This window comes from Lissotriton helveticus, chromosome 1_1 (genome assembly GCF_964261635.1).
Source record: "Lissotriton helveticus chromosome 1_1, aLisHel1.1, whole genome shotgun sequence".
Taxonomy (NCBI): Eukaryota; Metazoa; Chordata; class Amphibia; order Caudata; family Salamandridae; genus Lissotriton; species Lissotriton helveticus.
Genome location: NC_136057.1, coordinates 1,082,917,090 through 1,082,931,571, shown reverse-complemented (window position 1 = coordinate 1,082,931,571; position 14,482 = coordinate 1,082,917,090). Strand labels below are relative to the sequence as shown.

At 44.4% G+C, this 14,482-nt stretch overlaps 1 protein-coding gene across 5 annotated transcripts in view; it reads left to right on the top strand.

The window, feature by feature from the left end:
* The window catches only part of CFAP54 (cilia and flagella associated protein 54), a 2,603,731-nt gene that overhangs the window by 235,754 nt on the left and 2,353,495 nt on the right, over positions 1-14,482 (top strand). For all 5 annotated transcript variants that reach the window (XR_013608312.1, XR_013608313.1, XM_078677994.1 and 2 more), the window contains exon 7: positions 128-241. Coding sequence is in view for 3 of the 5 variants with exons in the window: in XM_078677994.1 (XP_078534120.1) it covers positions 128-241 (114 nt within the window). In the remaining 2 variants the exon portion in view is untranslated. The remainder of the gene's footprint in view (positions 1-127; positions 242-14,482) is intronic.

Here is a 14,482-nt window from a genome sequence, read left to right as displayed (position 1 = left end):
TATACATGATTAAACAGTCAAAATACATGGATATGTGCGGATACTGTACTTGGCACATCTAAATATTCCAATTGCCTATTTATATGTAGCGAGAAGAAATATATTTTAATTTTAAAACTTTTTTTAGGTGTTTGCTCGTCGTGCCTTGTGCAAGATTGATGAACTGAACCAGCTTGAACGCATGGCTGATTCTCCACATTGTGACGAGGCAAAAAAGGCGTTCACGGAAGCCACCACCAAGGTAATTAGACTATGATATTTCCATCAAGCTGCAACACAGCTTTCAAAAAGCATCAATGTGAGTAAAGTGGTGGAATTCAATTTTTATTACTTGATTGTTTTGCTTTATTGAAAGCAATGTTTACTACACATTGCAATACTTTTAACAGTTCTTTTTAATTTGTGATGGGTATTTAAAGGAATTCACCTAGACCATTAAAGTTTTTTTTTAGAGTTTGGTGAGGGGGAGTCCCTACTGTAAATTGGTTGGGGTCTCCACCCTACCAAACCTATGGTACTCCGCCTAACATAAAGGTGGGAGAATCACCAGGTATTTGACCTTAGAACTTCTGCTGGCTCTGCCCTTGGGAGCCTTTTGACCAGCATTCTACCCACCACAGGGCAACCAGTTTATGTACATTAGAGGGCCTATCCTAGTTTGCTTAATCTTTCCGACGGCCCTCAGCGCCTTGACACCCTTAGGGGTAATTGTTCATGATTTAGAAATACTGGTATTTCATTTAATTTCCTTTCAATTCTGTTTATGTACGATTTCTGGCATGCATTTTTTTCTTTCCTGGGACTGCCATGCATGGCTGAAAAGAAACATCATCTGTGGCCGCCACATGCAAGGAGAACATTTCCTGTGTATCAGGAGAATTGACTTTATTATTTCCGGCCATGATATTTTGGAGAAATTGCTCCTGCACTTTCCTTGAGAGCACTTTCAATAAAAAAGGTGCACCCAGAGCGCGTGCATCTTTGAAAAAAAGTGGGTCATCGGCTGTGGTGTAAGCAGAGGCTGTAGCTATTACTGCTCCTGTCGGATGACGGACATTTCCCGCTTAGGTCTAAACGATCACTAAAGATTTCTGGAAGGGTCCTTTCCTTTTTTTAAATTGTGGTCTAAATGCTGTGTTATTGGAAGCTCCATTGCAAGAATGAATATAATGATTCTATTAAGTATATATCCAAATCGATAAATAGTGTGGTTGATATGAAGGCCGCAATATATTGTGAGACTTTCAAAAGCTACATGAGACAAATTTGCTACCAATGAAATCTCCTCTATGTTTAAGTTTTGGAGGAGTACTCTTTCAGTAGAGGTTTTATATTTTTCTTAGCTGATGCAAGCCCTTGCTTTATTTTTGTGACTGCTGGTGACTCATTTTCCTGAGTTGGGCAGCACTGGCCCAATGGTAAGGCTGACGCCCCTCCACCTATTTCCGACACATGAACAGTGTCTGTCAGGCTGAGCTAAGAGCAGTTGAAAAACTCTTTTCATTTTGGGGTCAGGCATCCAAGTGCCGCACATGTGCTAAATGTGCAGGGGTCTGGCTCTCTGAAAAGAAATTTGCCAGGCTGAAAAATTCACAGCCTGGTGGGTGTGACCCCCTCAGCTCGGCAAAGTCTTCTGTGAGCCTCACCCTTTGTTACAAAAGGAGAAATCATATTACAATGATGGTGAAAACAGGTCTTATAGCTCCTAGTTTTAACACCTTTCCTATATAGGAACTATGTATTTTTATAAACTAAAGAAGGTCTCTTAGGCTTGTTTGGGGGACCACATTACCTTTCCGCTCAGTAAGAGTAAATTACATCTGAATCAGCATAAGCTCTCTGCATCCCTGGAAACGGAAAGCTTCCAAGTGTGTGAAATCATGGCAAGTGTGGAATAATAAGGGCGCCAAAATCGTACTTGGCTCACAGCTGCCAAAATGTTGTGTCTAGAAAGCGTTACACGAACATGTCGAAAAACAGCTAACATGTTTTGAACATTAACCATAACGGGACTAAGCTGTAGCCCGTTCGCTCCAACTGGATGCGCCGCACCACCCGAGGCCCCACCCGGGAAGTTGCGGGAAATATAATGAACCAGACCCCTTATCACTGTCACAGCAGAGTTATAAAGGGGTCTCAATTCGGAAGCTGTCAACCGCGGCACATTAGGATGCGGGGTATAAGCAGCTAAAACAGGTCAAGAAGCGCCTGCAATCGACAACGGTCCTTGTCTGTCCGCCGTTATTACGTGTGGGAGGGCGCCATTAAACCAAACGGCATGCTGCCAAACAGAAAGCGGAACTTTCTGTGTCATATATGGAGCGTACTCTGCAGGCATGGCAGATGGAGTGTAAGTGTGAAAATTACCAGTACCAGCATCGACCGCAGGAAACGTGATTCATGAGTAAAAGAGCTTAAACGGGTACGCTGCGTCAGCAGATACAACAAAAACCACTGCCTGTCCTTCCAAAGAGTATAGGAAATCCTGCAAATTATTACGCACAGCCAGCCGGCTGTGTACTGGGATATCCACCGCAGCCATAACGACACAGTGATAGATAAGCACAATGCAATCTAAAAAGCACAACTGGGTAGTAATTCAACAGAAAATCGTTTTATATTATCAAGCTTGAAAAGTCCTATGTAGCTATAGGTAGATTTATCCGTCACCACTGTCAACCGGAATCAATAGTGAGGGGGTCGTGGACTGATACAAGCACTACTCAAGAGTCTCACAATAAGACCACGATCGTTGGTGGAGCCATGTTGCAAGGATCCTGCTCATACACAGAACTGTGCACAGAGACCCAGGACATCAGTGAATTGTGGTGTACCAGAAACTCACCTCAGTACCTAGAAAAACCCCAACCAGCTAGCATCAGTGTTACATTAGCAGACATATGATGATTAAAATAATATGGTCAGCATTGGTACAATTCCATAAAATACAAAAGGAGAAATCATATTACAATGATGGTGAAAACAGGTCTTATAGTGCCTAGTTTTAACACCCTCCCTATATAGGACCTATGTATTATAAACTAAGGAAGGTCTCTTAGGCCTATTTGGGGGACCCCATTACCTTTCCGCTCAGTAAGAGTAAATTACTAAGGGCATGTATGTGACCCACACGGCACTTTGAAAAATGCCAAAAAGTGCATTTTTCAAAGAAATCGCAAAATACCACCAACCTGAAGTTGGTGGTATTTTGCGATTCTTTAAGCCAAAAGTCATACAACTTGGGTACTTCCTACATTGCATTTAAGGAATCGTAATTTGCGATTCCTTAAATGCAATAGCAAAATAAGGAATCACAACTGCCCTAATTGCGATCGCACATGCTGAAATTCTGCGATTTTCAGCATTTGCGAGCGCAATTAGGTTTCCTACATATGGCCCCAAGTGGCCTTAATCTCAGTAACCTCACCACTAACCTTAGGGAAAGTCCATACCACATCACAGTTTTTTCAGTTTTTATGTTTTCGTTCCAAGGGGAAACAGTGTATAATAGTAATAAACTTCTATAACAATGTCTTTGATAGCACAAGACACCGGGTAATTCTGACATTAGAAGAAGAGTTAGATGTCTTTTTACAGGGAGCGATTATTTACTTATTTGGGCTGGTGATTTTAATTGTGAAAAGTGTAAAATTTTAACCAGAGAACAATGTGGTCACAGTGATCAATATGGTGACCCAGTCGTTCATTTTCCACATAACCCATATGGTGGAGCAATAATTCTGTAATATATAAATATAATCTAGAAATCATGGAGCCGGGTGAACATAATGGAGAGACTATTACTCAAACATATGAAGGAGCGAGATCCTCTTCGAATATTGATCACGCCATAGTATTGTGGAACTGTAAGGGTTTAGTGGAATTTATTTGTATTCAGGCAAGCTCTTTCAGCGACCACCACCCATTATTCCTGATCGTGAAGCTAAGTCTGCCCCAACAAGATAGGGGGGCGGGTAGCTGACGTAGACATTAAAATATAAGGAGGAAACTGAATTTCTATTAAATGGTCGTGTGTTATGGAAATGATCGGGTGTTTATGGAAAATGTAATAGGGAAAAATCAAAAAGACATTTAACACTGTCCTGGAAAGATATTCAGTAAACATAGATACTGGAGGGGCCTTTCATAACATCACGGCCAAAATTCCTGGTGATCTACCGCTTTGAGGGCCTCTGCCACTTCCGTTTTGCCCTGTGGTCCTGCAACATGAGTCGGATCTCCTGGATCACTCCCCCCTCCCCCCCCTGCAGCATGGCACCAATGGCTCCAGTGCTCTGAATGTGCTGCTCATGGCTCCCGGAGGCCACACATCTTCCAGGGTGGTTGTATCCACACACAACCCACCGGCTGCCATGGCAGCGCCTCACGGCCAACGCGTGATCGCAACAACACCTTCACCACCTTGCGCTCTCTGACGCCCACCGTGCCGGATGACTACAAGCTCTCCTAGATGGCGACGTGCCTGCGGCTGGCCTCCAGCGTCATCTCTCACCTGGGCTCCCACCTTCTCTCCTGGACTTATTGACTTTTGTTCTGTCCTGACCGACACTTGGCTGCTGTTTTCGGACAGTTTCTCTGGACTCTAGCCCTCCTACCATGCCCTCGGCCTTAACCCTTTTCCCCGTGGATGATCCTCAAATGTTTCCTCCCTTTTGTGCTTCCCCTTCTCTCCATACCCTTGCATCCCTCCCACCCTCCCTTTGTGCTGTGACAGCATCCACACTTATGGAACTCTGCTCTTTGACTTATTGTAATAACTCTAATTAATGGTATTTGCTTTAGACCTGGCACCATATACCATTCCTATGTGATTTAGAGATTATTCAGTCATATCCCCTCCCTATGTATATAGAGATAACTCTAATCACTAGTGTATGCAGTAGACCTTTGTATTTTCTACCACTCCTATGTGACCATTAGAGTATTTCCGGTCATATCCCTTCCTATGTATATAGAGATAACTCTAATGTCTAGTCTCAATGTGACTTTTAGAGTATATCCATGTGTATCCCTTCACTATGTATATAGAGATAACTCTAACGACTAGTCGCCTATGAGACTGTTAGAGTATATCCATGTGTATCCCTTCTCTATGTATATAGAGATAACTCTAATCACTTGAACATGCAGTAGTCCGCTTTTTTCTTTTCCATTCCTATGTGATTTTTAGAGTATATCCAGTTTTACCCCTTCCCTATATATATAGAGATAACTCTAATCACTAGTTTATGCAGGAGTCCGCTTTGCTCTCTAACATTCCTATGTGACTCTTAGAGTATATCCATGTGTATCCCCTCCCTAAGTAGATAGAGATATCACTAGTATATGCCTAGAGTGTATCCTTTTGCACCTTCTCCTTGTGTGACTATCTCTTGTACATTTGCAATTTTTTTCTGTTGTACCTGTTTTATAACGCATGTAATCCTAAGTATAGCCAGGTGTATCCCTTCCCCCGTGTGAAGAGATAACCCTATTCACTAGAACAAAAAGAAATGTGTTCCTTATGTAACGTAACTGATTCTATGTAAAGTGCTTTGATAACATGTAACGGAACTGGTGCTATGTAAAGCGCTCTGATAACCTAATCGGTTCAAGTTCGCGCTATATAAAACTCTAAAAATAAATAAATAAATAAATCTAAAAATGAAAAACAAGAAAAATAGTGACAATAATCCCAGATGGTTCGATCAGCAGTGCTCAAAGATAAATAAGGAACTAAAAACAGCCCTACAAGTTATGCCTCGGGATAGTGAAATGATTTTTATAGTACAGAAAAATATAAATATACCCTAAATACAAGAAAAATAGAAATTCAAGAGAGGGCGCAGAAAAAATTGATCCAAGCTGCTGAGGCACGTGACTCCATATTATTTTGGAAAACTGTAAACCATCCCTTTTTCAAGAACACATCACTGACGAAAATAGAAACCCTGGTAACACCTGATGAATGGATGATGCACTTTGAGTGCATTTATTTTTTTAATGTGTTTATCAACTTTTCCATTCTGCAACCACATAACAAGCATGTCATCATTACTCCTCATACCTCTCCCTTCAGCCCCCCGCCCTCCCTTCACCAACCTTGAACCCCTGACACAATCTTCTAAAACCGCTGATACAATCACCTCTCCCACCCTAGCCCATTTAAAGACATTTCCGCAACGCACCACCCTCTTCCCAGCTTTTGAGACCAAGAGCCTGCCCCTTTCGCTCAGTTCAGAGTCCACCATCCAGTCCATGATATCGGCGCCACTTGCCCCATACCCTTCCAAACTTTTTCGGGCATCCCCTCGCCTTACACGTGACTCTTTCAGCTGCCATATATAAATCCATACCTCTCCGGCATTCCGCTAGCTTTGGTAGCTCTGAGGCCCCCCATTTCCTGGCCACGTCTCTCTTAGCAACCCCCAAGGCCAGCACCAGGAAAGTCAACAGCGGACGGGTTAAGTCTACATCGTTCATCATGCCAAGGAGGACCAGTTTAGGGTCGGACTGCAGTGTAATTTCCAACACCGCTCCCAGCTCTCTTAGTATCTCCCCCCCAAAAACCTGTATGTTCGGGCAGGACCAGAGAGTGTGAAAGAAGTCCCCCCCCCCTCATGGTCACAACGCAGGCAGCATGGGTCAGTAGCCCTCCCTATTCTATGCAGTCGGACTCTATCAAAGTAGGTCCTGTGAAGTACATTGTGTTGGATAAGCCTTAAACGAGATTTAATTGCTACTTCCCTCGGTTGCATCAAGACCGTACCCCAATCCACTTCATCCATTTCCCCCACCTCTCGTTCCCAGATGGCCCTGAGTTTCCCTAGTCCATCCGGCAAGTTATTCATCAGGGTTCTGTACGTCACAGACACCGCCCTATTGGGGATCTGCTCTTGTATAAGACGGCCTTCCAATGGAGCATACTCCGAGTGCGCCTCTGTCAAAACCCCCTCCGCCCTCCAGGCATGTCTCAGCTGCGTGTATTTAAAATATTGCATGCAGTGAAACCCATATTCATTCCTTAGTGCTGCGAAGGACTGCAATTCCCCCCTCTTCATCACATCACATAGTGTTGAGATTCCAATAGCATCCCAACTCTGGAAACCCTTTAACTTACTCGGCTCCTTCAACAAGGCACATTTCCATATTGGGGTTTGCTTTGTCGGTTTACGATCCCACCCTATGACCTTCGTTGCCCTTGTCCAGACCCCCAACGTGACTCTTGTGGCAGGAAGCAGTCTGTCTCTCCCCTTGCCCCCGTATAGGTAATGTAGGCATGTGTGCTTCTCCATGTTGTGTCGTTCTGACGCATAAGTGGGATGTGAGGCCGGGTCATATATCCACTCATTTATAGGCGCCAAGTGTTCCGCCCAATAGTATGCTTCTATGTTGGACAGCGATATTCCCCCGTCATATTGGTGTCTCTGTAAGGTTGTCAGCGCTACCCGAGGCTGTTTTCCCAACCATAGGAAGGCCCTCAATTCCGCATGGATGTCCTGGAAGACCCGTCGCCGGAGGGGGAAGTATTAATTTTGGAAGGCATATAAAAATCGCGGAAGCTATATCATTTTAAACATGGCTGCTCGGCCCAGCATTGTAAGCGGAAGCAGCCTCCACCGGGCCGCATCCTCTGCAAAGTTAGTCAATATTCGCCTGATATTCCTGGCGTAGGACAGGGTACTGTCTTTCGTCACAAAGATCCCTAGATACACAAAACCCTCTCCTGTCGTCTGCAGCCTCCCCGGGAGATTGGGCCACGCCTCCCCCCTTGGGGGTCATAGAGAATTGATTTATGCCAGTTTATCTGGTACCCAGCTCGGGCACCATAGCAAGCTAATTCCGCGAACAATGCCGGAATTGTAGTGCCCGGGTGCATGACGTACAAAAGGACATCATCCGCATAGAGGGATATTTTTTCCTCTACAGTGTCGGCCCGGCCTAGACGAAACCCCCTAATCTCCACAATCTGTCTGACTGCACAAGCCATCACCTCTATGGTTAGTGCGAACAATAACGGGGACAAGGGGCACCCTTGCCTGGTGCCCCTCCGTATGGGTAAGTCCTCCTACAACACTCCATTAACCCTGACCCTCGCCCTGGGATCGGAGTAGAGCAGTCTCACCCATTTCCTATATTTGGGCCCAAAGCCGAATCGGATCAGTACCCCCTCTAAAAAGGGCCAATGGACGGCGTTGAACGCCTTTTCTGCATCGAGGGATAGAAATAGGTGTGGGTCTCTCCTATTGCATACCTCCATTAGCCAATTATGTGTCCGCCGGAGGTTGTATCTGGTCGCCCTGTCCGGAAGGAAACTTGTTTGGTCAAGATGCACCAGTCCCGTGATCACTCTCCTCAGGCGAAGAGCTAAGATCGTTGCAAGGAGCTTCACCTCCACATTTAAAAGCGAAATGGGTCTATAGGACGCACAGTCATCGGGCGGCTTACCCTCTTTGTAAATTGGAATAATTGTGGCTTGGCGGAGATCTAGCGGCAGCTCTCCCTCTACCACCGCGTCCTCGAAGAGTCCCAATAAATGACGGGCCAGTAGGTCCGCCGTCTTTTTAAAAAATTCCGCCGGGAAGCCATTGGGTAACGGGGACTTCCCTGCCCTGAGTCTAGCTAGAGCCTCCTTAACTTCGTCAATCGTTACGTCTGCTTCCAACACGCGTTGGTCGTCTTCCGCGAGACTCGGGAGCTCTATGTGGCTCATGTATTGCAGATCACCCAGATCCCTGGCTTCATAAAAGGCGCGGTAGTATCTCGCGAAGGACTCAGCAATTTGCTCGTCGGTCCGTACCCAGCCCCCCTGCCCGTCCCTCACCCTCTCTACCCACCTCGCATCTCTCTCTTTTCTACTGAGCCACGCCAGCAACCTCCCAGATTTATCCCCCACATCGTACAAACGGTGTAGCGTCGCCAGGGCCCGTGTCTTTGCTTCCCCTGTCACCAGGTGTCTATACTGACGTTGTACGTCTAAGAGCTGTCTGAGGGGCCCCAGGTCTTTAGTAGTCTGATGCTTCTGTTCCAAGGCCAGAATCTGGACTTCCAGCAGGCGGGCCTCCTACCTCTCTTTTCTCTTTTCCCCCGCTACCCTATTCTGTGCCCTGTCCCTCAGGACTGCCTTAAGGGCTTCCCAGAACACTACCCAGGACGAAACTGAGCCTTCATTCTCCGCGATGTATAACTTCACATCTGCCCGCAGGCTGCGCAATATGTCAGCGTTTTGCAGATCCCATGCCGCTAGACGCCATGTATTGCGCCTTGTTCTCTCCTCCCCCCCACCTCAGCCAGAAGGGCCGAGTGGTCCGATAAGCCCCGCGCCTCGTACTCCACCTTGTCAGTGACATGCAGTGCCCGTCTGGCCATGAAGATATAATCTAGTCGGGAGTATACTTTATGTGCTCCGGAGAAGAACGAGTAGGCCCTAGCCTCCGGATGGAGCCATCTCCACACATCTACCAAGCCCAATGCAGCCATCATCCTAGCCAGCAACGTGGGAGTCGTGGCTCTATCTCTGTCTCCCGTCCTGTCGGTCGCCGAGTCCATGACATCCTTAAAGTCGCCCCCCAGTACTTGGACTGTGTCTGATGTGGTCAGGAGGATGTCAGTGATAGCTCTGAGTGTACCAGTCTGCAATTTGGGCAGTGCATAGACCGAGAGAAACGTGTATTCCTGCCTTCTCCAGTGTCCCCTCACTCCCACATACGTCCCCTGGTGATCAGACCAGGTCTGGGTTATTTGAAAATGTGGGTGCTACTCCCCGTGAGCCAGAGGTGAACCCTGCATGAGCGAGGACTCTGTACTGTCCTCTGGCGAGGAAGGCGCATTTGGTGTCCTGCAAGTGTGTTTCTTGTAGTAGTATGGCGTCTGCTCCTACTCTCTTCACATAGTTGTGGACTAACCCTCGCTTAATCTTGCTGCCAAGGCAGTTAACGTTTCACGTTAGTATCTTAAGCTCACCTTGGGCCAGACCTTCCCCCCATTGGGCTTGTCACCATCGTGTCCTGCATCGAAGCAAGTGTTGTTCAAGGGGCCCGTGCACAGGGCCTTCAGGTCGTGGGTACATATGAGTATTGCGACATGCTAAAAACACCCCCCCCAACTCCCCCCTCCCGCATCACAGAGGAAAACAGCTCCCATCTCCCCCCATGGAGCCCAAACATGAAACAACTGTCCACTACCCCAACTCCCCCCACCCCACCTCTCCCCCCGCCAGCCCCATCCCTTCCAAATTGCTAAGTACAGGACCTTTGGGCAGAGAAGGTCTGTCGCCCACCCCTGAGACCCCCCTAGCAACCCAGCTCCCGGACAAGAATCCTGGGGGCTTGCAACTCTCCCCTCAGCTGTAGCTGTCTACAAGGGGACAAAGTACCTCTAAAAACTGTTACTCAAAGGGAATAGGTTGTGTGTGTCAACTTGCGTGCAGTCCGGCCTTGAGCCAGTATCTTCATCGTCCCAACAGCCCCAACTTCAAGAATGGGAGTCCTGGATATCGCCTTGAGAGACCCCGGCCTCCTTGTCTGTCTCCTGCTCCGTCTAGTTGATCGCCGCCACCAGTGGGTGCATGGAAGGAGTCCCTGCGTCCTCGTCTCCTGTGGAGTGTCCACCAGTGTCCTCTTCCCCTTCAGAGTGAGCATTGCTCGCTAGACAGCGAAATCTAGACCCTGCTTTATCTCCAGGCACCGGGGATGACGAACTCTGCCGTCTTCTCTGAACCGAGTTTTGCGTGAGATACGGGGTCGTCTTCAGCCTCCTGCTGCCGCGTGACCCTCTTGATCTCTAAGTCTTTTGCTGCCCCCACCGGGCCCCCGCTGCTGGCGTGCCCGACCCGGACTCATGTCGTCTGTCCTCCAGTCTCCGTAAAGTCGGGCGTTCCTCAAGCCACTTTTTTTGTGGGTAACAAGGACCCCCTGATGTGGATCGTACTCCTGGGTCAGGGAAAACAGTTTTTGTGCAAAGGTATCTACCCAGGCAGACAATTAAGACAAAAAGCTGGCTATTGTGAAAAACACATAATCATAAACATCAAATTGATAAAATTAAAGCAATGGACTGGAATGGTATCAAAAGGTTGATTTTTAATATAATTATAAAAGATGTATGGATACATATGATTCAATAAAAAATGGTTACATGATATGAGTAAACATTACTTCATTGGAATTTTCATTGAATGGATATAGAACAAACATATCGATATACATAAAATAAGGGGTAGGGGGCTTTTTCTTAAAAATAATTTCTCAAATTTTTATAAAAAATATAAGGCTGTATGTCAACGCGTTTCGACAAAGTCATTTGTCTTCATCAGGACAGATCGGTATTCAGCCACTTTTTCTAAATGAAATAAGATAAAACAAAATCACATATAAATCACAGTACATTGCTATTACTAGTATTTACATAGATAGAACATGATTCAGTTTAAAGGAAATTTTTCCTTCTTTTTTTCTTTTTCTTCACATAGCCAGACTTATATCGTAGTATAACATTAATTTAAGGACACAAAGTTGGAAAACACTTACATATTTCATAAACATCACAGTATTATCAGTAACGGGATTAATCCCAAGAATATTCGTTCGACAGAAGATGGCGTAACATTTTAGGAAACCTGTATCTCTAAACATACCTATAGTTCTAGATTAGTACAGTGAACTATTACAAAAGGCTATTTCCCATATATCTCACCTGGATATATCTCACCTATATGTAATTTTATATAGGCAGACAGCCTATCTCAAATGAATAAGAAAACTGCGAATTTTGGCTAAAAAGTCAATTTTATTAAGGAGACATAATTGTTGTGCGTATGCTGGAATATTATGGCATGATGTCTAATTTGAAAACCAAAGGTAAATAACACTGTGGATACAGAAAATCTGATCTTTCTAGAATTTCAATTGCGGTAGGCTGCAAGATCAATAAATGATCGATATATTATATGAGTTCACACACTTAAAAAAGAGCCTACGTCGGTTTATTTACATTTAATTGCCAAATATCCTTACCTAAAAAAAGAGAAGTTATGAACTAATAGGTTCGTGGTAGATGAAGCGAGTAAGGCGCCTCTCTTCTTATATCCGGAGACGGTATGTGATAACTGTTTAAGAAGAAAAATACGATGTATAAGGTCCTATACCAATTTATTAAATGTTCTCAAATTTTCTCCATGTCTCAGTAAGGCGTTCTTATTAGGTAATATTCTTACCTGTTTAAACAATAATCACTGCTTCCATCTTACTACTGCCTACAAATACTTTTCAACGTCTTTAAAAGCGAGGGAAACCGTTCCTCGTTGTTTTCATTACAAGCCGGTTATTAGTTTAGCTAGAAGGAAATATTGTTTTATCTCATTAGCTGCTCAAAGAATTATTTAAAAGGTCTAAACAGAACCTCCTTTCTACTAGTGTTTACCTTTCATGCGAAGTTCAGGGGAATACTGGGAAGGGCGGAGACCGTGGTATGATTTTTCTCCGTTAGTATTTCAAAAGGCGGCTGTATCTCGAAAAGCAGCTGCAGTTCGTAAAATAAAATTTAGTTTCGTGTCAAAAAGCTGCGCTAGAAATTGCATGAAAGGTCTAAAATGCCATCTTTTTACTAAAGTTTACCTGTCATACAGAGCGCAGGGAAACGCGAGAAAAGGGGCGGCAACCGTGGTATCTCTCTGCTCCGCTTGCGTTTCAAAGGGCGGCTGTAGTTCAAAGGAGGCTGCAGTTCATGATAGATGCCTGTTGAACGTTACAAACACCCGCTGTTTAGAGAAAGGGGGGGGGGAAGGCCAAACCACTCGGTTAAACTAGCAATGGATATTTAACGGTTGCGACCTTAAAAAAGAATTCCGTTTGGCAAATACGGAAATACATGCTAACAATGCGAGGATTCCACGGAGCTATAGCGAAAACTTACCGATCTAAAAAGCGCGAAGTTCGAAGCGTCTCTGCCTTCCTCAGTAGTTCGTGTAGAAAAGGATGATTACCTGTAGTCCTTTTACTACTGTTATTTATATCCCAAGTGGGCTCCGCCCTTATGTTGGCTCTGCCCTTATTTAAAGAGACACTTTCTTTAAGTAAGTACTGACTAGGTACTGAGTAAATATTATATCAGAAAATCGGGATTTAAATTAAAACAACATCATACTGAAATTTTATAGGAAAAGGGGCGGGCATTGTCATTTTATAGGAAAAGGAGCGGGCATTGTCAGAGTGGAAAGAATATATTTTCCATTGCATATGTTCATCGCAATAATATGACAAAGGGTTCAGTGGTATCATATTATCGCGTTTTCCCACGGCAAGTCTTGGTTTAATCCATGGTCGAAAGTCCCAAGGGTGAAGATCCAAAAGACTTCCCTTTTTCTACGAACATCATCTCCTCCTTGATTTTGCTGCACGTGGATTTTTTCTAAAATCCGCCATTTCAATTCTTCAGGTTTATGTTTGAATTCTATAAAATGGTTTACCAACGGAGCTGTGATCTTTTGTGTTTTAATAGCTGACCTATGCTCGGTTAGCCTAGTCTTTATCATGCGTGACGTCTCACCCACATAACCAAGGTTACACGGACTTTAAGGTTTATACCAAAACCCAAATACAACATTTCAAGAGAAGAATATCAATCTCTTGAAAGTCTTAAGAACAATGACACCATTGTCATTAAGAGTAGCGATAAAGGCGGAGGGATAGTCCTAGTGGATTGTAATACCTATGAAGAAAATATGACTAAAATGCTAAATGACCCGATTTTTTATAAAAAAATGAAAACTAATCCTACTGAGAGAATAGTGAAAACTATAAATAGGTTAACCACTAAAGCTATGAATGAAGGCATAATAAATAAAAAGGAATATGAATTCCTAAACAAATCTGACAGAAAGGTATCCTGCATATATGGATTGCCTAAGATCCACAAGGACCAAAAAAATCCACCATATCGTCCGATCGTCTCTACAATCGGGACCCCACTAGAAGCCCTTTCAAAATACTTGGATCAGATCCTACGCCCTTACATCTCTCTTTCGCAATCTTACGTAAAAGACACTGGTGATATTATTACGAAAGTTGAAAATTTAGCCTTCAAAGAAGATAATGATATTTTAGTGACTCTCGACGTAGAGTCGTTGTATAGTAATATACCGCAGGCAGAAGCAATTGAGGCCACAATGTGGTTCATTGATTTACACAAGATTCCCTGCTCTAAGCCTTTTATTAAAGACTGTCTGACTTTAGTCCTGAAAGAAAACTTTTTTGAATTTGGTAAGGATTTGTTTTTACAAGTCAAAGGAGTTAGCATGGGGGCTTCAATAGCTCCGTCGATAGCCAACATCTATATGATCCTGTTTGAAAGCAAATTCATCTTCAATGAGGTAGCACCTTTCTTCGAGTCTGTTTCCCATTGGTACCGTTACATTGACGACATCTTTTTCATTTGGACCGATGGGAAACAGACTCTGGATGAATTCCTTTTGTGGCTAAACCTT